This window comes from Staurois parvus, unplaced genomic scaffold (genome assembly GCF_062004578.1).
Source record: "Staurois parvus isolate SC_StPar_1 unplaced genomic scaffold, SC_StPar_1.0 ptg000394l, whole genome shotgun sequence".
In the NCBI taxonomy this organism is placed as follows: domain Eukaryota; kingdom Metazoa; phylum Chordata; class Amphibia; order Anura; family Ranidae; genus Staurois; species Staurois parvus.
Genome location: NW_028318190.1, coordinates 856,519 through 873,263, shown reverse-complemented (window position 1 = coordinate 873,263; position 16,745 = coordinate 856,519). Strand labels below are relative to the sequence as shown.

The 16,745-nt window shown below is 41.7% G+C and overlaps 1 protein-coding gene across 2 annotated transcripts in view; it reads right to left on the bottom strand.

The window, feature by feature from the left end:
• Positions 1 to 16,745, bottom strand: part of CEP85 (centrosomal protein 85) — a 50,320-nt gene that overhangs the window by 16,945 nt on the left and 16,630 nt on the right. For both annotated transcript variants that reach the window (XM_089686219.1, XM_089686220.1), the window contains exons 7-12: positions 11,179 to 11,296; positions 10,904 to 11,089; positions 7,065 to 7,217; positions 2,616 to 2,770; positions 2,406 to 2,535; positions 2,285 to 2,335 (exon numbers count right to left, since the gene is read on the bottom strand). In XM_089686219.1, the coding sequence (XP_089542345.1) occupies positions 2,285 to 2,335; positions 2,406 to 2,535; positions 2,616 to 2,770; positions 7,065 to 7,217; positions 10,904 to 11,089; positions 11,179 to 11,296 (793 nt within the window). The remainder of the gene's footprint in view (positions 1 to 2,284; positions 2,336 to 2,405; positions 2,536 to 2,615; positions 2,771 to 7,064; positions 7,218 to 10,903; positions 11,090 to 11,178; positions 11,297 to 16,745) is intronic.

The window sequence follows — 16,745 nt, the reverse complement described above, 5'->3', positions numbered from 1 at the left end:
TTAAATTAATTTTTGTATTTACTTATATTTAGCGCACTCTTTGATTTATTCACACTTCCACCCTTAGTAAGCGCCACAAGGTGCATTCACAGTTAAAGGTGAATCCACTGTAAAAGTGCTTGCAGTACTGAATCAATGTGCTCGTCAACTCTTTCAGAGGATGTAGCTTTGTTAAATGTGAATGCACTTTAAAAAGGACTGTGAATGAAATGGAAAATATTGGACTGATTTATATGAACTGATTCACATTGTAATTGAACATACTTTATTTGCGCATAATTGATTTATCTATTATGGATATTGCACACACATTTCAGTGCTGTATTGCATGGTATTCGTATGGGGACATTGCACAACATTTGTCCATTTCATTCTGTTTGTATTGTTTGCATGTTACAGTGCAGCACCAGATCAATATTAAAGTCATACTAAACCCAGGACCCTGCATTCACTATATCTGGTCTCCCACAGTACACACAACATGGAAATGCAATTATTTTAGTAAATATAAACTGCTAAATACCTTTTCTCATCAGCAGGTAGAGCAGTCTTGTGACATCAGCAGAGCACTGGTTAAAGCCTGTAGGAGTAGTTTTCTTTCTGCTCTAGGAGGATGTGAAAGTCCTGACCCTATGTCTGGACAGTGCCTGATTGGCCCTGTGCTGATCACATACACCCTCCCAAGGCAAAAAAAAAAAAACCTCTCTAGCAATACACACCAAACTGAGCATGCGACTACAGATCATCAGTCTATATCAGGTGGTCATTTCAACAAGAGGGGCAGAGAAGAAACGACAAAATGTGGACAATTAAGCCCTTAGGTTCCACAGTGAGTACAACAAGCATGCTTTACTGCATATACAGAGTGATTTTACTGTTGAGGGTTTAGTAACACTAAGTCCTAGCTTCTACAACTTTTGTATTAGCCTATCTTGATTTTAGCAAAGCATTTGATACAGTTCTTCATAATGATCTATGTCCACAGTATCACCCTGGTTGGAAACATTAGTGATATAGTCAAAGAATTAAATCAGATTAGTCGGACATTATCTGCCCTCAGTAAAGCTATGCTGCTTTGGGTCCAGCACGTTGCAGATTTTTTAAGTGATCAATAACCCTTTTCAGGAGTGATTCCATTAACTTCATTACAACTGGTGCTAAATCTCACTGCCCTGTATTTGCCAGCCTCTACCTTGCTGCCTGTAGATAGGTACAATATTAGCTGTCCAACAGTCATGGGGAACTTCTTTTAGAAGAGGTTGATTAAAAAAAAAAAAAAAGATCTGTTAACCTCCCTAGCGGTCTGATTATGTCCATATTTCTGTGCTCATAGCGGTACATTTTTTTGCATGGAAATATGTCGTTTTTGTATTGTAGGCCTGTAAATTTTAGGAATAACTGACTGAAATCTGTCCGAACAAGAGTCTAGTAAACATCCTGGGTATGTTACAATTTGAAACATGAAATCATAAATTATAATTTAATAAATAATCATAAAAAATAATAATTTAATAATACATTTAATTCAATAATATAATCAAACCAAAAACACTGAAATTTGAAATATAGCGCCAAGTTCGCACATCACTGAGCAAAGTCGCAGAATCATTTTCAGTGTCTGATGATGAATTTCCCCCACAAATCATTATCACTCAATTCTGCAAGTAGTTCTAATTTACTATCGCTGTTCTCTAGCCGGTCTAAAACCGATTTTGACCTAAAGGGATGCTTTTTGGACGCCATGGACCTTTCTCAGTTTCCAGGCAGAAAGAACAGTAAAAATGCAGGCAGGGCACAGGACAAAGCACTAGGGACAAAATTTATGTGAAATGGTTTGATACAGTAATGTTTTACTATGTAATTTTAGTGTATTTAGTGAATGTCACTTCTTTTTGACATTTTTAAATTTCCCGCCAGTTCCGTCCCCGTACATCTTGACGTCGCAGGGAACAGAACCCGGAAGACAGATGCAGACATTGGCCGGAGGAGATGGCCGGGGACGCTGCAGGGGGGACATCGCGGGAGCGCAGGACAAGGTAAGTGCAGAAGGGATCCCAGAGCAACGCTGCAGGGTATTCCCGAGTGTAGCACGGGTTACCGATTGTGGTGCTGAAACTTTACCCCGAGCTACACTCAGGAATACCGCCAGGGAGGTTAATGGTCCAATAACTATACCTCAAAATTTTCTTAGAACTCTAGGATAAATACCATCGGGGCTCATGGTTCTCTAAAAATGCATGTATAATGTCAGTTAGAATAGAGAACAGAATAAATGGTTTGTTACCTTTGTTTTATTGCACATCTGCTCCAGCTTTTTCTTTTGGCTTTCCACTACCTATAAATAGACATAAGTGAGTATTTCATCGCTTCCTTTTTAGAGGATCTCGGTTTATAAGAGTTTGTACCTTTCTTAGGCCTTCCTGTTCTTTTTGATGAGATTCTATTTCTCGTCTTAAATCCTCTGCTTCTTGTAATAACCTCTTTTCTTCCACTTTCCAGTCTGTGGTTTCCAGCTTTTTTAGTTCCCTCTGTAAACTAACCAGCAAATCATTCCAAAAAGGTCAGACGTTGGTAGAGTAAGCTATCTGGCTGTGTGTATCTTATTCAATGGGTACCTTTCAATGGTATTCAAATGTTCTTGTACTTTGAAATTCTCAGCTGCAAGCTTAGTTTCATTCTCTCTACAGGTTGCTCTAGCTTCTGCCAGTTTTCTTTCTAGATCACTGACTTGTTCCTGCAGAAGGTAATTCTTTTCGTGGAGTTCCTTCAGCTGAAGAAAAAGAACAAAAAAACAACACAAAGTGATGTATATGATGCAGCCTGTCAATGTATTCCACACAGCAGTGTTTTTTTTTTTTATCTCCTACCCCTGATCCTCTTAACCTGCAGCTGCCTTATTTCAGAAGCTTTCTTGGGAAAAAACATTGTGACATGGTATTAAGTTTCATAAATATGCAGACCAAAAATAACCCTTGATTTGCATATTATGTCAAAGAAACCCTAACAACTAAAAAAAAAATTATTTTTTTTTAAACCGTGAAATGGATGTCCTCTCCTCCCTTGTCATGGCTGAAGCTAAAAATTATTATAAGAATATTTTGGTTCTGTCTTGATAAATCCATGCTTGATATTGGCTCATCATTTTTATTTCCAATTAGCTGTATTTTGCAACTTTCTTAATTTCATCTTGTATGACATAAAAAAACAAATAAAAACGAGAAGCGCACCAACCTTGCGCATTACCTCAGTAACCAAAATTTATTAATTGTAAAAAATATACTCACAAACAGCGAATAAAATCAGGCATGTAAGTCCTCACAGGGACTTGAAGATAACATGAGTCCCAGCAGGGGAGTGGGTGTTCAGTACAGCTGACGCGTTTCGAAGGGGGTCCCTTCGAACACTAAGTGGTATATGCAAAATGTGGTTTTTTATATATTTTATATCTTATATTTTATGTTTGTCTATATCATTTCTCTCTGATGGCATTACAAATAGTGATTGTCTGTTGACGATATCTTGGCCCCTCCTACTAACCTGTGACTGCCCAACCCAGTGGGGAGGGCCTAGGTTCAGTCCAGGAGTATATATAGGAGAGAGCACTCACAGTTCAGTTAGCTCTGAGGAAGAAGGGACCCCCTTCGAAACGCGTCAGAGGTACTGAACACCCACTCCCCTGCTGGGACTCATGTTATCTTCAAGTCCCTGTGAGGACTTACATGCCTGATTTTATTCGCTGTTTGTGAGTATATTTTTTACAATTAATAAATTTTGGTTACTGAGGTAATGCGCAAGGTTGGTGCGCTTCTCGTTTTTATTTTATTTCATTCTGCAGTGTTGATTGGGCTTCCCCAGCCTTGTTTTGGAGCCGCACAGCCCTTTATGCATTGGTGGACGATCCCTCCAGGCCTGGCTCCATCTGTTCGCCACCTGTCTGAGTCCCAGAGCGCAGGAGAATTCGTTTTTTACTATAAAAAAACAAATATTGGTGAAGCGCTTCACATGAAAAACTAAATAGGTGCAATGATATAAAATAGATATAAAAGTGACCACACTGTATTGAAGGGTATAGATAACTAGTGCTAAATAATCCCCCCTAAAAATATATATAAGTGCCAAGTGCTGAAAGTGCAAAACAGGTCATGCGTTTGGTGACTAGATCGTGCCAAAATACAATATAAGCACAGTGAAATAATACACAATAACGTTGCACACTCTAACTGAAAGTGACAGGTGCTCAGTATGAGTATGAATATTGGTTAAAAGTAAAATCCACAATAAAGTGCAATAACAAAGTGCTTGACATTTCATGTGCAAACAAACACCGCAATGTCACTGCTTCAATTCTTCACTCCAAACATGATGCGTGTTAGCATGCCACACGTGTATATCAAAATCCAAAAGTGGCTAAAGTGCCTCCTCACCTTAACCATGTGACCCCTAAGGGCCACAATGCTTTAGGTAATATAACTCCAGCAGACTGGGGATCTCTGTAATAATACTCCTGTAGTACCACTCGATCTCTTCTGCCAGGTCACTTATGCCCTCAGATGGTAATACCCCCGGGATAATCACAAGGCCATAGAGAGGTAGACAAAGAGCCTCCATAGTGAAATGCCGTTTATTCCATATAGCAGATAAAAACAAGCCACAAGAGAACACTCACAGTATAGCAGATCTCATACAGCTGGTCTCCCATGTGCTGTGGGTGTACTGCAAGGTGCTGGGTGTTCAAAGATAGTGTCTGCTGAAAGTGCATAACCGGAAGTACGTCACTTGGCTCTATGCGTTACTCCACGATATCACGTGGCTTCATCCTGATGAAGAGCATAGAGCGTAAAGCATGCTAACACGCATCATGTTTGAAGAATTGAAGCACTGACATCGCGGTGTTTGTTTGCACATGAAATGTCAAGCACTTTGTTATTGCACTTTATTGTGGATTTTACTTTTAATCAATATTCATACTCATGTTATTGTGTATTATTTCACTGTGCATATATTGTATTTTGGCACGATCTAGTCACCAAACGCATGACCTGTTTTGCACTTTATTGTGGATTTTACTTTTAACCTATATTCATACCCATACTGAGCACTGTCCACTTTCACTTAGAGTGTGCAATGTTATTGTGTATTATGTTTACTGTGCTTATATTGTATTTTGGCACGATCTAGTCAGCAAACGCATTATCTGTTTTGCACTTTCAGCACTTGGCACTTCTATATATATTTTGGGGGGATTATTTAGCACTAGTTATCTATACCTTTCAATACAGTGTGGTCACTTTATATGTATTTTATATCATTGCACCCATTTAGTTTTTCATGCGAAGCGCTTCACCAATATTTGTTTTTTTTATGTCATACATCCTGTGGTATTGGGAATAGGTGGTAGCAGCTTGCATATATTTGGGGTTGTGTTTGTTCATACCAGTGGAGCGCAGGGGGATTATTTTTATATTCATTTCATCTTGGCCATCGCTTATTCTCAGATGAAAAGAAGTTTACAAAACTTCAAGTATGTATGGAAATCTGGGAACAAATTAAGCAGATCACATTTCAAATATCTTAGGAGGAGACAACTAAGAAAACATTTCTAGAAAGTATCAAGCAAAAGCTGGCATGTACAATAACAAACATGGAACAATATTTCATTAGTGGAGAAGAAACCAGAAATAATCAATTTTCACTTTCCCCTCAAATCATGCCCTAGTGACAGCTTGCTTCACCACTATATCCACTGTTAATATAAAGAGAGGTCTCAGTGGTGAGTGATCAGTGATCCCCAGATTTCCACCTTTAGGCACGCACCCCCCCCCCCGCCGCCACCTTTACCTGAGGACATCAATGAATTTTACAGAAAAACACCTAGTCAACAACAATGACAGCCAATCCAATTATAACTCCTAAATTCAAATTCTCAATGCTCGTCCTGTCAGAAGTTATTGCACCTACTGCATCCAAGAAAGATGCTCGCCATCTGCGGTTAGCATTTCAACACAACTTGACTTCCCTAACTTATTCCAGAAGTTTACAGCATGGTATAGTGCAGATTTCAGAGAAGAACTAATGTGACAATGAAAGATTGCCATGAAGGTGACACAATGTATAATATTTCCAAAACATTTCTATATAAACCTTTTTTGTGTATATGGCAACATGTCAAGGGAGCTTTTGCTGAAGAATGTAACCAAAATGTAAGTGGTTTACAGGTAGTGATTAGCAACCTCAGTACCAAACACTTTCACCCTGTTCCTGCCCAGGTCAATTTACAACTTTCACTGCTATCGCACTTTGAATGACAAGTCATGTAACACTGTACTCAAATGAAATTTTTTTTTTTTTTTTTTTGAGACAAATAGAGCTTTTTTTGGTGGTATTAAACCACTGTGTTTTTTTTGCTAAACGAAAAAAAAAAAAAAAAAAAAATGAAAGATTTGGGGGAAAAAAAAGAAAAGAAAGTGTTTCTTCATTTCGGTTATAACATTTTGTAAAGAGATAGTCTTTCGTCATAAAATTTAGGTCAAACTGTATTCTGCTACATTTCTTGTAGGAAAGTGTTAGAGTCCACAACCCATGACAGATTTTTAGATTTTTTTACTTAAGAGTGTGTGTATATATATATATATATATATATAAAAATATAGAGAGAGAGAGAGAGAGAGAGAGAGAGAGAGAGGCCCCTTTTTGGAAAGTAGACAGCCCATGGGATTTAGCAAGAGGCAAGTTTCAATTTTTTGAAGCTGTAATTTTTTCCCACAATTCATTGGAAAAATGAAAGAAATTTAAATGTTTTCCCCACAAAATTGTTAAATACATATATGCTTATAGTTAAGAAAAAGGGACAGCAATGTGGTTTAGAAATAACAAATACAAATACAGTTTATGGTCACTGTCAAAAGATTAGAAACTGAATTCACAGGATGATTCTGAAACCAATGGACATTTTCTGTGCACTGTCTGACCTTGTTATACTGCCTTGATGTTTATTTCTTCATCCCAATCTTGCTGATCTGATTGTGGGTGCCATGCAACCTGTGGCTCATTGTGTGGGATTTTACCTGATGCAGTTGTTTCTGGTAGTCCTGCACAGTAGGAAGATCAGCCATGTATCTCTCCAGAGACTCAATCTTCTGCTGCTTTTCCTTGTTCTGCTCTGCCTCTTTCTGGCACTTTTTCTTCAAAGAATTAATATGCCTTTCCCTTCCTTTCACCTGTAGTAAGAAACAAAAAAAACAAATTAAAAGATGTTGGGTCAGTTTAATTCTCTCTCTCTCCACCCCTTCACGACAGCTGTCCAGTGGACACAGCGGAATGAAGATCCCCGTGATCATGTGATTGCATAGCAATCACATGACCACAATGTAAGCAAAGCTGTTATGAATCAATCTCATTCATAACAGCTCTGCTTCTCCTAGTGAGCTGTGATTTTATCACAGCTGTCACATGATACATGAGGCCAATCACAGAACCCTGGAACCATGTGACTAGCTCCAGCCAATCACAGATCACTATCTTGAGCTGCCAAAAACCTTACTCATTCAGACAGTTCATGAATGAGTTAGGTAGTAACTATGTACAATGGTAACATTGTACTATTCTGAGAAAAGTATTTAAAACAAAAAAAAAAAAAAAAAAAGTTTAGAAAAAAAAAAATAGAACAAAATAAAAAATACTATATTGAGAATTAAAAAAAAAAAAAATTTTTTTTTTAAACTACTTGCCAACTGCTTACCCGCCTTTTGCGGGCGAGCAGCAGCTCTTGGCAAAGCGACGTAATCTTGAGTCGCTTCCTGTTTTGGGATGTGAACACGCCTGTTCCCCCCTGGTCAGTCCAGGGAGAGAAGAGAGAACACAGCACCGCGTAAAAGCACTACATTTTACACACACACACGTTAGATTACCACATTTCACCCTGTGAAAGCCAATGCCAGTATATAACATTTTTCACTGATCACTGCATTCCTGCCAGTAGCGACATCAGATAACGTCAGGGTCAGCAAGCATCCCTCCCAGCCAGGGTCAGCTAGCGTTAGATTGCCAGCACACTATCACACTCATGCTATAGGTCACTGATCACCCCCAGCGACCCTAGTGTATAGTGTTCCCAAAAACGCAGTGTTAGCAGGATCGGCCCCGTTAGCTGCCAGCACTAGCGTTTAGCCCTTCCGCTATTTTTTATGGAAGATTTGTACCAATTGATTGTGGGCCAAGGCAATTTATATGCACAACAATACATCACCACCCACCCAAATTCAGCTCTTGACAGACAATTCACATGGAAACCTATCACGGTTATGAATTTAAAAACCTTTTTTGGGCCTAAGCCTCAACATGGACATTACAAAAAAGAATGAATTGCAATCATATTGATCCACAGAGCCGACTCATCGTATGTTCGTGTTCTCTGCTGTTACATATATGACCAACATGGACCAGCAATGTACTGGTACGTTGCTGGACTTTGCGTGGTTATAGCGGGATGATGCATGCAGCTACAGGCATTATCCTGGTAACGGGTTTTTTTTTCAGCTGGCGGTCGGCTTTCATATAAAAGCAATCCTAGTGGCCAGTTAGCTGCTGAATTGTTTTTTACGAGCAGCAGCAGAAAGGGACATCCCCCCCCCCCCTCCTGCCGCAGTTTTCTTGGGCTCTCCTGTCCCACTGGAGAATCAGAGACTGCAGCCGGCAGATACGCTGGCTGACCATAGAGCTGATAAGAGACCAGAATGGCTCCAATCATCTCTATAGTCTAAGAAATCCAAAGCTACGAGCATTTCATCACTTCAGTTTCGCAGGATATAAACAGTTTTAAAGCATGTCATGTCTGGTATCTATTTACTGGGCGTAACATCATCTTTTATATTTTATCAAACAATTAAGCAACAGGCAAAGTGCCAGAAAAGGCTTGGTCTTCAAGAGTGGGTGATGAGTGGCATAAGCTTCTAATGTTGGACCTGAAATGCCAGGATAGTAGAAGCAACCCCTCCAAATGATCCCTTTTTGGAAAGTAGACACTCCAAGGTATTTGCTTAGAGGCATGGTGAGTATTTTGCATATCTCATTTGTTGCCACATGTTTTTGGAAAATGAAGAAAGAAAACAAAAATGTATTTTTTCTTTTTCAAAACCCTGTGACAAAAATGATATCTGTAAAATATTCACCATGCCTCTTATCAAATTCCTTGGGGTATCTACTACCCAAGAAAAAGGGTAGTAATTTGAAAAGCACTAAACACTGCACTGATTTAAAGCACAAAGGTTTTTTCACATCACCATTTATATGATCACTTGTATATGATTTTATGTTTATATTATGGAGCGCGGCACCTGTATATGTATTTGAATATATATATATTTCTTTATATACTCAAATTAGTTGATGCGAAAATGAATACACCCCACAACAAAAACTACTCCATCTAGTATTTTGTATGACCTCCATGATTTGTAAGGACAGCACCAAGTCTTCTAGGCATGGAATGAACAAGTTGGTGACATATTGCAATATCTATCTTATTCCATGCTTCAAGAATGACCTCTTTTAGAGCCTGAATACTGGACGGAGAGTGATAATCATTTTGTCTATTCAGGTTTCCCCATAGGTGTTCGATTGGGTTCAGAGCAGGAGACATACTTGGCCACTGAATCACATTCATCCTGTTCTTCAGAAATACAACAGTGACCTTAGATGTACGTTTTTGATTACTGGAAAAGTGAAGAATGACCAACAGCATGGAGTAATGGTAGCATCTTCTCTTTCAATATAAAAGCAACACATCTGTGAATTCATGATACCATCAATGACATGCAGCTCCCCAACACCAGCAGCACTCATGCAGCCCCACAGAAGGACACTGCCACCACCATGGACTTTAATTTGTACTCCTCACCTTTGCGAGGCCATACAGTTTTGAAGCCATCAGTTCCAAAGAAAATGTATCTTGGTCTCATCACTCCAGAGTACAGCGTCCCAGTAATCTTTTAAAGCAAGGGCCCTGGCAAATTCTAGGTGGGCTGTTTTGTGTATGAGCTTTAGGAGAGGTTTCCTTCGTGGACGACACCCATGCTCACCACTCCTCTGCAGTGTACACCGTATTGTATCCCAGGAAACAAACACCCCAGTTTGGCTTTCTACTATTTTAGCTAACTGCAGTGAACTTGCATGGCAATTTTCTTCAACCCTTCTCATCAGAAAACGCACCTTGATGTGTTAACATCCACGGACAGCCCGGATGCCTCTGTGATATTGTTGCAGTTCCATCTTTGTAAAATTTTTGTATCACTTTTGCTACAGTATTGACTGATTAGTAATGCTTTGCTGATTTTTTTGTAGCCTTGTGCAAAGAAATTATTTTCCTTTCTCAGGCCTTGTGACATTTCTCTTCCATGTGGTGCCATTGCTGACAGCATGACGCCCTTTTATAATCAACTGTTGGACACCTGTATAGCCTTCACTTTTCTTGTGTAAAGAAATTTTCTTTCCCAGACCTTGTGACATTTCTTTTCCATGTGGTGCCATTGCTGACAGCATGAAATGGGAAGGGGTTTTCTTTGTTAAATTACGTCCTTTTATAATCAACTGTCTGCTGGACACTTGTGTAATGAATTAGACTCACCTGTAGTTGGATTCTTGTTAATTAGGATTTTGTTGTCTAGAATTTAGCTTTACTTGTGGTGTATTCATTTTTGCAACATGGTCTTGAATGAATTTGGTAGGAAAAATACTGTGTGCGCAAATTAACGAATTTTGTTTGTAATCAATGGCCCACATTTAGTGTATAGTGACCCATAGAAAATGTTGATTCTGAAAGGAAAGTTTACGTGCGCATGTATATATAAAAGAAAAATAAAACAAATTTTATATATCATACATATACATACAGTATACACACACTTACTCGTTCCTCTTGTCTGTTCAATTCATCTGATTGCCTTTGGGCTGCCTCCTTTATAGCTTCTCTGAGCGCTTTATTTTCTGCCTCCACAGCACACAATTTCTTCTCCAACTCTGCCTTCTCACGACCAGAAGACTCTGTCTTCTCTGCAAATTGGGCTCTCAAGAAAGTAACTTCTCGCTGAAGGTCCTAAAATAAAATAGGACGCTCGAGTCTGTTGGCCTTTTATAAAAGATGATAAATAGGTGAGGGAATGTCTGGTCTAAAAAGGTACTTACCTGCAACCTGATCAGGCACATATCGTTGTAAGAACTGGTCTGGCTTAAAAGAGTGCCGTGTGCTTTCATCTCACTCTCTCGTATTCTCTGTTCCAGCTGAGAGATATGCTGCCTCTGCCTGTAATCAGGAATGGAACACAGATTTTTAACATTGAAACAACTTTATTAACAAGCAAACAAGGTACAGTGACAGTACATATTGCACAATAAAGGTTACATGCTCTGTAACAAGGAAATTTCAAATAAACATTTGAGACAACTAAAGACTATTGATACTCTGAACTATGCTGAGTCCACTGTCTAGACTCAAATATTCTATGACTGGATGTAGACTGATGGAGGGCAGGGTAAACCGGTCACAAGCACCCCTGCTCAATCAAGTCACATAAGTAATAGGCACATCAAGAGATCTGTCCCGTATTTTATTGTACTTCGTGGGGTAACCCCTATGAATATAAATCAATTTCTTATACAAAAGAGTCGAGTTAACGTCAATCTACCATGCCCGAAGGGTAGGAATGGTCGCTTGCATCCAGTGTTGTGAAACTAATTCCCGGGCGCTGAATAGGGATTCGTGTCAAAGGGTGACTAGGAGCTTATCCTTGGGCAGATCCAGGAGGAGACCGAGCAGACATGCTTTGGGATCTAAATGTAGAGGAGGGCCCATGTGGTCATGCAGGAACTTAATGATTTGTTCCCAGCATGTCTGGATGATTTGTCAGGAGGTGAGGTGAAAAAAAAGGTACCGGTTTCCCTGAGGCATTGTTGGCACAAGAGGCTCCACTCTGGGTGAAATCTGGCGACGTAAAGTGGTGTAATGTAAGCTTGATAGTCTATCAGGTAGTCTTGGTGAGGCCAACTTGGTGCCCTCCAAAATCTCGTCCCAGACCTCTGTTACCAATGGCCCAACATCCGCCTCCCAATGGGATTTGGCCCCTTCCACTATACTAGTCACCACAGGGGTGCGCAATGCAGTATATAAAGCCAAAATCAGCTTCGAAGGCTCAGACCCTAGGACAACATTTATCAGAGATAGGGGTTGAAGGAGAAAGGCTCGCTCAGGGAACCGGGCCTGCAAGGCATGTTGTAGCTGTAGGTATCTAAACAGCAATAGGGAGAACAAATTCCTCTTTTAGGGTTTGGAAAGGCCTGGGCCCAGAGGGAGCTATCACCAGGTGAAGGTATAGGATTCCCCTAGAGGACCATACCTCGGGGTTAGGAATAGTGAGTTCGGGCAACCGGGGGTTAAGCCAGAGGGGAAGGTGAGAGTGATAAGAAGGGGCATTTACACGTAGAAGAGCAAGCTCCTAAATACGTTTGTGTCGGTGCGCTAGTGGGTCATGAGTCATGGAACACACATTTTTCATTTGTCAGTCCAATTGGACTGATGAATATAACTGAAAAAGGACTATTATTAAATAGTAAGAATATCTGGGGATGATTGGAAGAGAATTCTACTGAGCCTAGGTAAATGTTCATTTTTGTTTGTTTTAATGCTCATTTACAAACAGACCAACATACATCACATGGAGCTACACTGATGGTTGGTACAGAGCAAAACGCAAGTCACTATAGATAGTGCACCCAGTATCTGCAATACACTTGTGCTTATGAATATAATCCACTGTATACTATACAACACTAACAGAGGGCTCCAATTTGGTCTGTACCAGCAATTACAACAGCCCTGCTCGAGCTGTGCTAAGACCAAGGGAATACTAATGGGGCTTAAAGTGTTACTAAACCCACAGCAACAAAATCAGTCTGTATATGCAGAAAGGCATGCTTGTTATACTTACTGTGGAACCTAAGGGATTAATCCTCTGCATTGTGTAAAAAATGCTGTTTGATCCTATCCTTCCCTTCTTCCAGTGTCCTCTCATCTCCTGATAAGGTATAGCGTGTGGAGACACTCTGCACATGCTCAGTTTGGTGTGTATTACCAGAGAGGTTTTTTTTTTTCTTGGGAGAGTGCATGTGATCACACAGAGGATCAGGGGTCCTGCATCCTCCTAGAGCAGAAAGAAAGCTCCTACAAGTTTCAACATGTGCTGGGTTGTACACTGAAAGAAGTCATAAGACTGCTCTAACTGCTGATGAGAAAAGGTAGTTAGCAGTTTATAGTTACTAAAATAATTGCATTTCTATGTTCTGTGGGAGACCAAATATCGTAGATGCAGGGTCCTGGGTTTAGTAACACTTTAAACACAGTGCAAATTAATGTGAACATCTATCCACAAATGGATCAGTTCATCTTTACAGCATTCTACCTGCGATACTGTGACTTGTATAGATTACCATTTAAATTTAGTTACTATTCTTTCCATCTTCAAATGCTGCTGGTTGTCCTGGTTGATTTGTTAGCAAATGAACAGCTATGTTGACTGACAAAATGGCTTATGGAAGTACATTAAAGTTTATTTAAATCCTAGGTAACTGTCACAGTTCTACTTACTATGTAATGCCCAAGCCTCAAACTTTCATCCCACTGTAGTGCCCACAAAGGAGGACAATGCTGCTCCAAATTCAAGAACAGTGGAGCAGCATTATCAAAAGCGTACAGCATTTTTTTTTTTAGTGTGAGGTCAGTGTTCTAAATTAGCACACTGTAATTACTAATCAACATTGGTCTACCACATTGCAGATCATACAGTATAAACCTAAGAGAAGCAATGCATACAGGAAGTGATAAAGTTAACTAGAGATGAGCGAATCGAAGTAGGCGAAGTGGAATTTGTTTCGAATATTAGGAAAATTTAGATTCGCGTCGAATCTGAAAATAAGCAGACTTCGGATGCGCGAATCGAAATTTTTCCTAAAATGGCGGCGACGGAGCGGGGATGTCTGGGAAGGCGCGCAGACAAGGCGCGCTGACCCATAATACATTCATTCATGACATGTGATCGCATTAGCCAATCAGCAGCCAGCCAGCCAGCACAGTGTAATGGTCGAGCTATAAATGGCGGCCATTTTAGAATTCTCCATTTGCCTCCAGTCATTCAACAGAGGCAGACCTGGCTGTATTCAGGGAGAGAGTTAGGGCCACAGAATCGTTAGTTAGGGCCACAGAAACGTTACTCAGGGACAGACAGAATTGTTACTGAGGGATACAGAATCGTTACTGAGGGCCACAGAATCGTTACTTAGGGCCACAGAATGTTACTCAGGGACACAGAATTGTTACTCAGGGACACAGAATTGTTACTCAGGGACACAGAATTGTTACTCAGGGACACAGAATTGTTACTCAGGGACACAGAATTGTTACTGAGGGACAGACACAGAATTGTTACTGAGGGACACAGAATTGTTACTGAGGGCCACAGAACTGTTACTGAGGGCCACAGAACTGATAGTGAGGGCCACAGAAACGTTACTTAGGGCTACAGAAACGTTACTTAGGGCCACAGAAACGTTACTTAGGGCCACAGAAACGTTACTTAGGGACACAGAATTGTTACTCAGGGACAGACACAGAATTGTTACTCAGGGACAGACAGAATTGTTACTGAGGGATACAGAATCGTTATTGAGGGCCACAGAATCGTTACTTAGGGCCACAGAAACTTTACTTGCGGCCACAGAAACGTTACTTAGGGACACAGAATGTTACTCAGGGACACAGAATTGTTACTCAGGGACACAGAATTGTTACTGAGGGACAGACACAGAATTGTTACTGAGGGCCACAGAACTGTTACTGAGGGCCACAGAACTGTTACTGAGGGCCACAGAAACGTTACTTAGGGCCACAGAAACGTTACTTAGGGCCACAGAAACGTTACTTAGGGCCACAGAATTGTTACTCAGGGACAGACACAGAATTGTTACTCAGGGACAGACACAGAATTGTTACTCAGGGACAGACACAGAATTGTTACTCAGGGACAGACACAGAATTGTTACTCAGGGACACAGAATTGTTACTGAGGGACACAGAATTGTTACTGAGGGACACAGAATTGTTACTGAGGGACACAGAATTGTTACTGAGGGACAGACACAGAATTGTTACTGAGGGACACAGAATTGTTACTGAGGGACACAGAATTGTTACTGAGGGCCACAGAACTGTTACTGAGGGCCACAGAAACGTTACTCAGGGACACAGAATTGTTACTCAGGGACAGACACAGAATTGTTACTCAGGGACAGACACAGAATTGTTACTCAGGGACAGACACAGAATCGTTTAATTAAAGAGTATGTCAGACAACATGCAGAGGAGTGGCAGAGGCGGCAATGTTTTAGGAGCGAGCAGACGTGGCAGCAGAGGAAGGGGTCGAGGCAGCAATATTCGCAGCCAGAGGCCAGTGCTCCCGGTGTCATCCAGCGGTCGTGTCTCCACCGACAACCCTGCCGTCATCGATTGGTTGGCTCGGTCGTCTTCCTCTTCCCAGGTCACCTCTGACACCTACAGCCAACACAACCGTTAGTTGGCATGGCCCGGGAGCAAGCCCACTGAAATCACGTGTCCTCTACCTGCCCCTGTCCTTTGGTGTTCCCTCACCAAGCGAAGTATCGCATGCTGTGGGCTCAGCCCCACTGTACAGTGAGGAAGAGCTAACAGAGGGCGGTCAGGAACGGGGGGAGACATCCGCCTCTTCAGCAGCCAGGCGAAGAAGTACTGGCGAGGAGAGTGGCTCGGTAGCCGGTCTAGAGACAGGTCTGTCTCCTGACCCACACGCAGCCGAGGGGGCTAGTAGTGAGGCGGAGACCCTAATTGATGATGATGAGGCTGATCGCACTTGGCAGCCTCGTCGTCATCAGGCTATTGCTTCCGCATCATCAGGAGAAGAGGGTGGCAGCTTGGCAGCGAGCAAAACAGTCGGTGGGTTGCCCAGGAGGCAGCAGGGTTGCAGCAGTGTCAGTGGAGGCAAACGGCCACGGAGTACAGCACCAGCTCCACTGCAGCCTACCACCACGGCCAGTAGTGGTGCCGGTGTGCACGGAGGAAGCAGCAGTCAGCCAGTGAGGAGTATCGGGTGCAAAGTTTCCTACTCGGCGGTGTGGCAATTTTTTGTCAAGCCGCCCGAGGAAGTAAACGTAGCCGTATGTCGACTATGTGGCCAGAAAGTCAAGCGTGGCCAGGGGGCCCATGTTGGGACTACAGCGTTGCGGCAGCATATGCAGCGTCGCCATTTGGTGGCCTGGGAAAACCGTGATAAAGATACGGCGGTTCTGCCTGCCACAGCCCCCGCTCCATCACCCGCTCCTTTACTTGCTCTGTCACCCGACGTCAATCGCCCTCTATCAGCCAGTCAAGGCTCCAACACCTCTGCTGAGGGGAGTTGTCGCTCGTTGCCATCTTCCGCTCGTTCAGATGCTCCTTCTCCTGCTACTCCTCTTCACGGATTCCGTCAGCAGTCTCTTGGAATCCGTTTCCAAGAGACAACAGTTTGCGAGCACGCACCCGACGGTGCAAAAGCTGAACGTCCTCCTGTCCAAGTTGCTGGTGCTGCAGTCCCTCCCTTTCCAAGTGGTGGACTCAGCACCTTTCCGAGAAATGATGGCTTGTGCCGCGCCGCGGTGGAGAGTGCCAAGCCGTCATTTCTTCGCCAAAAAGG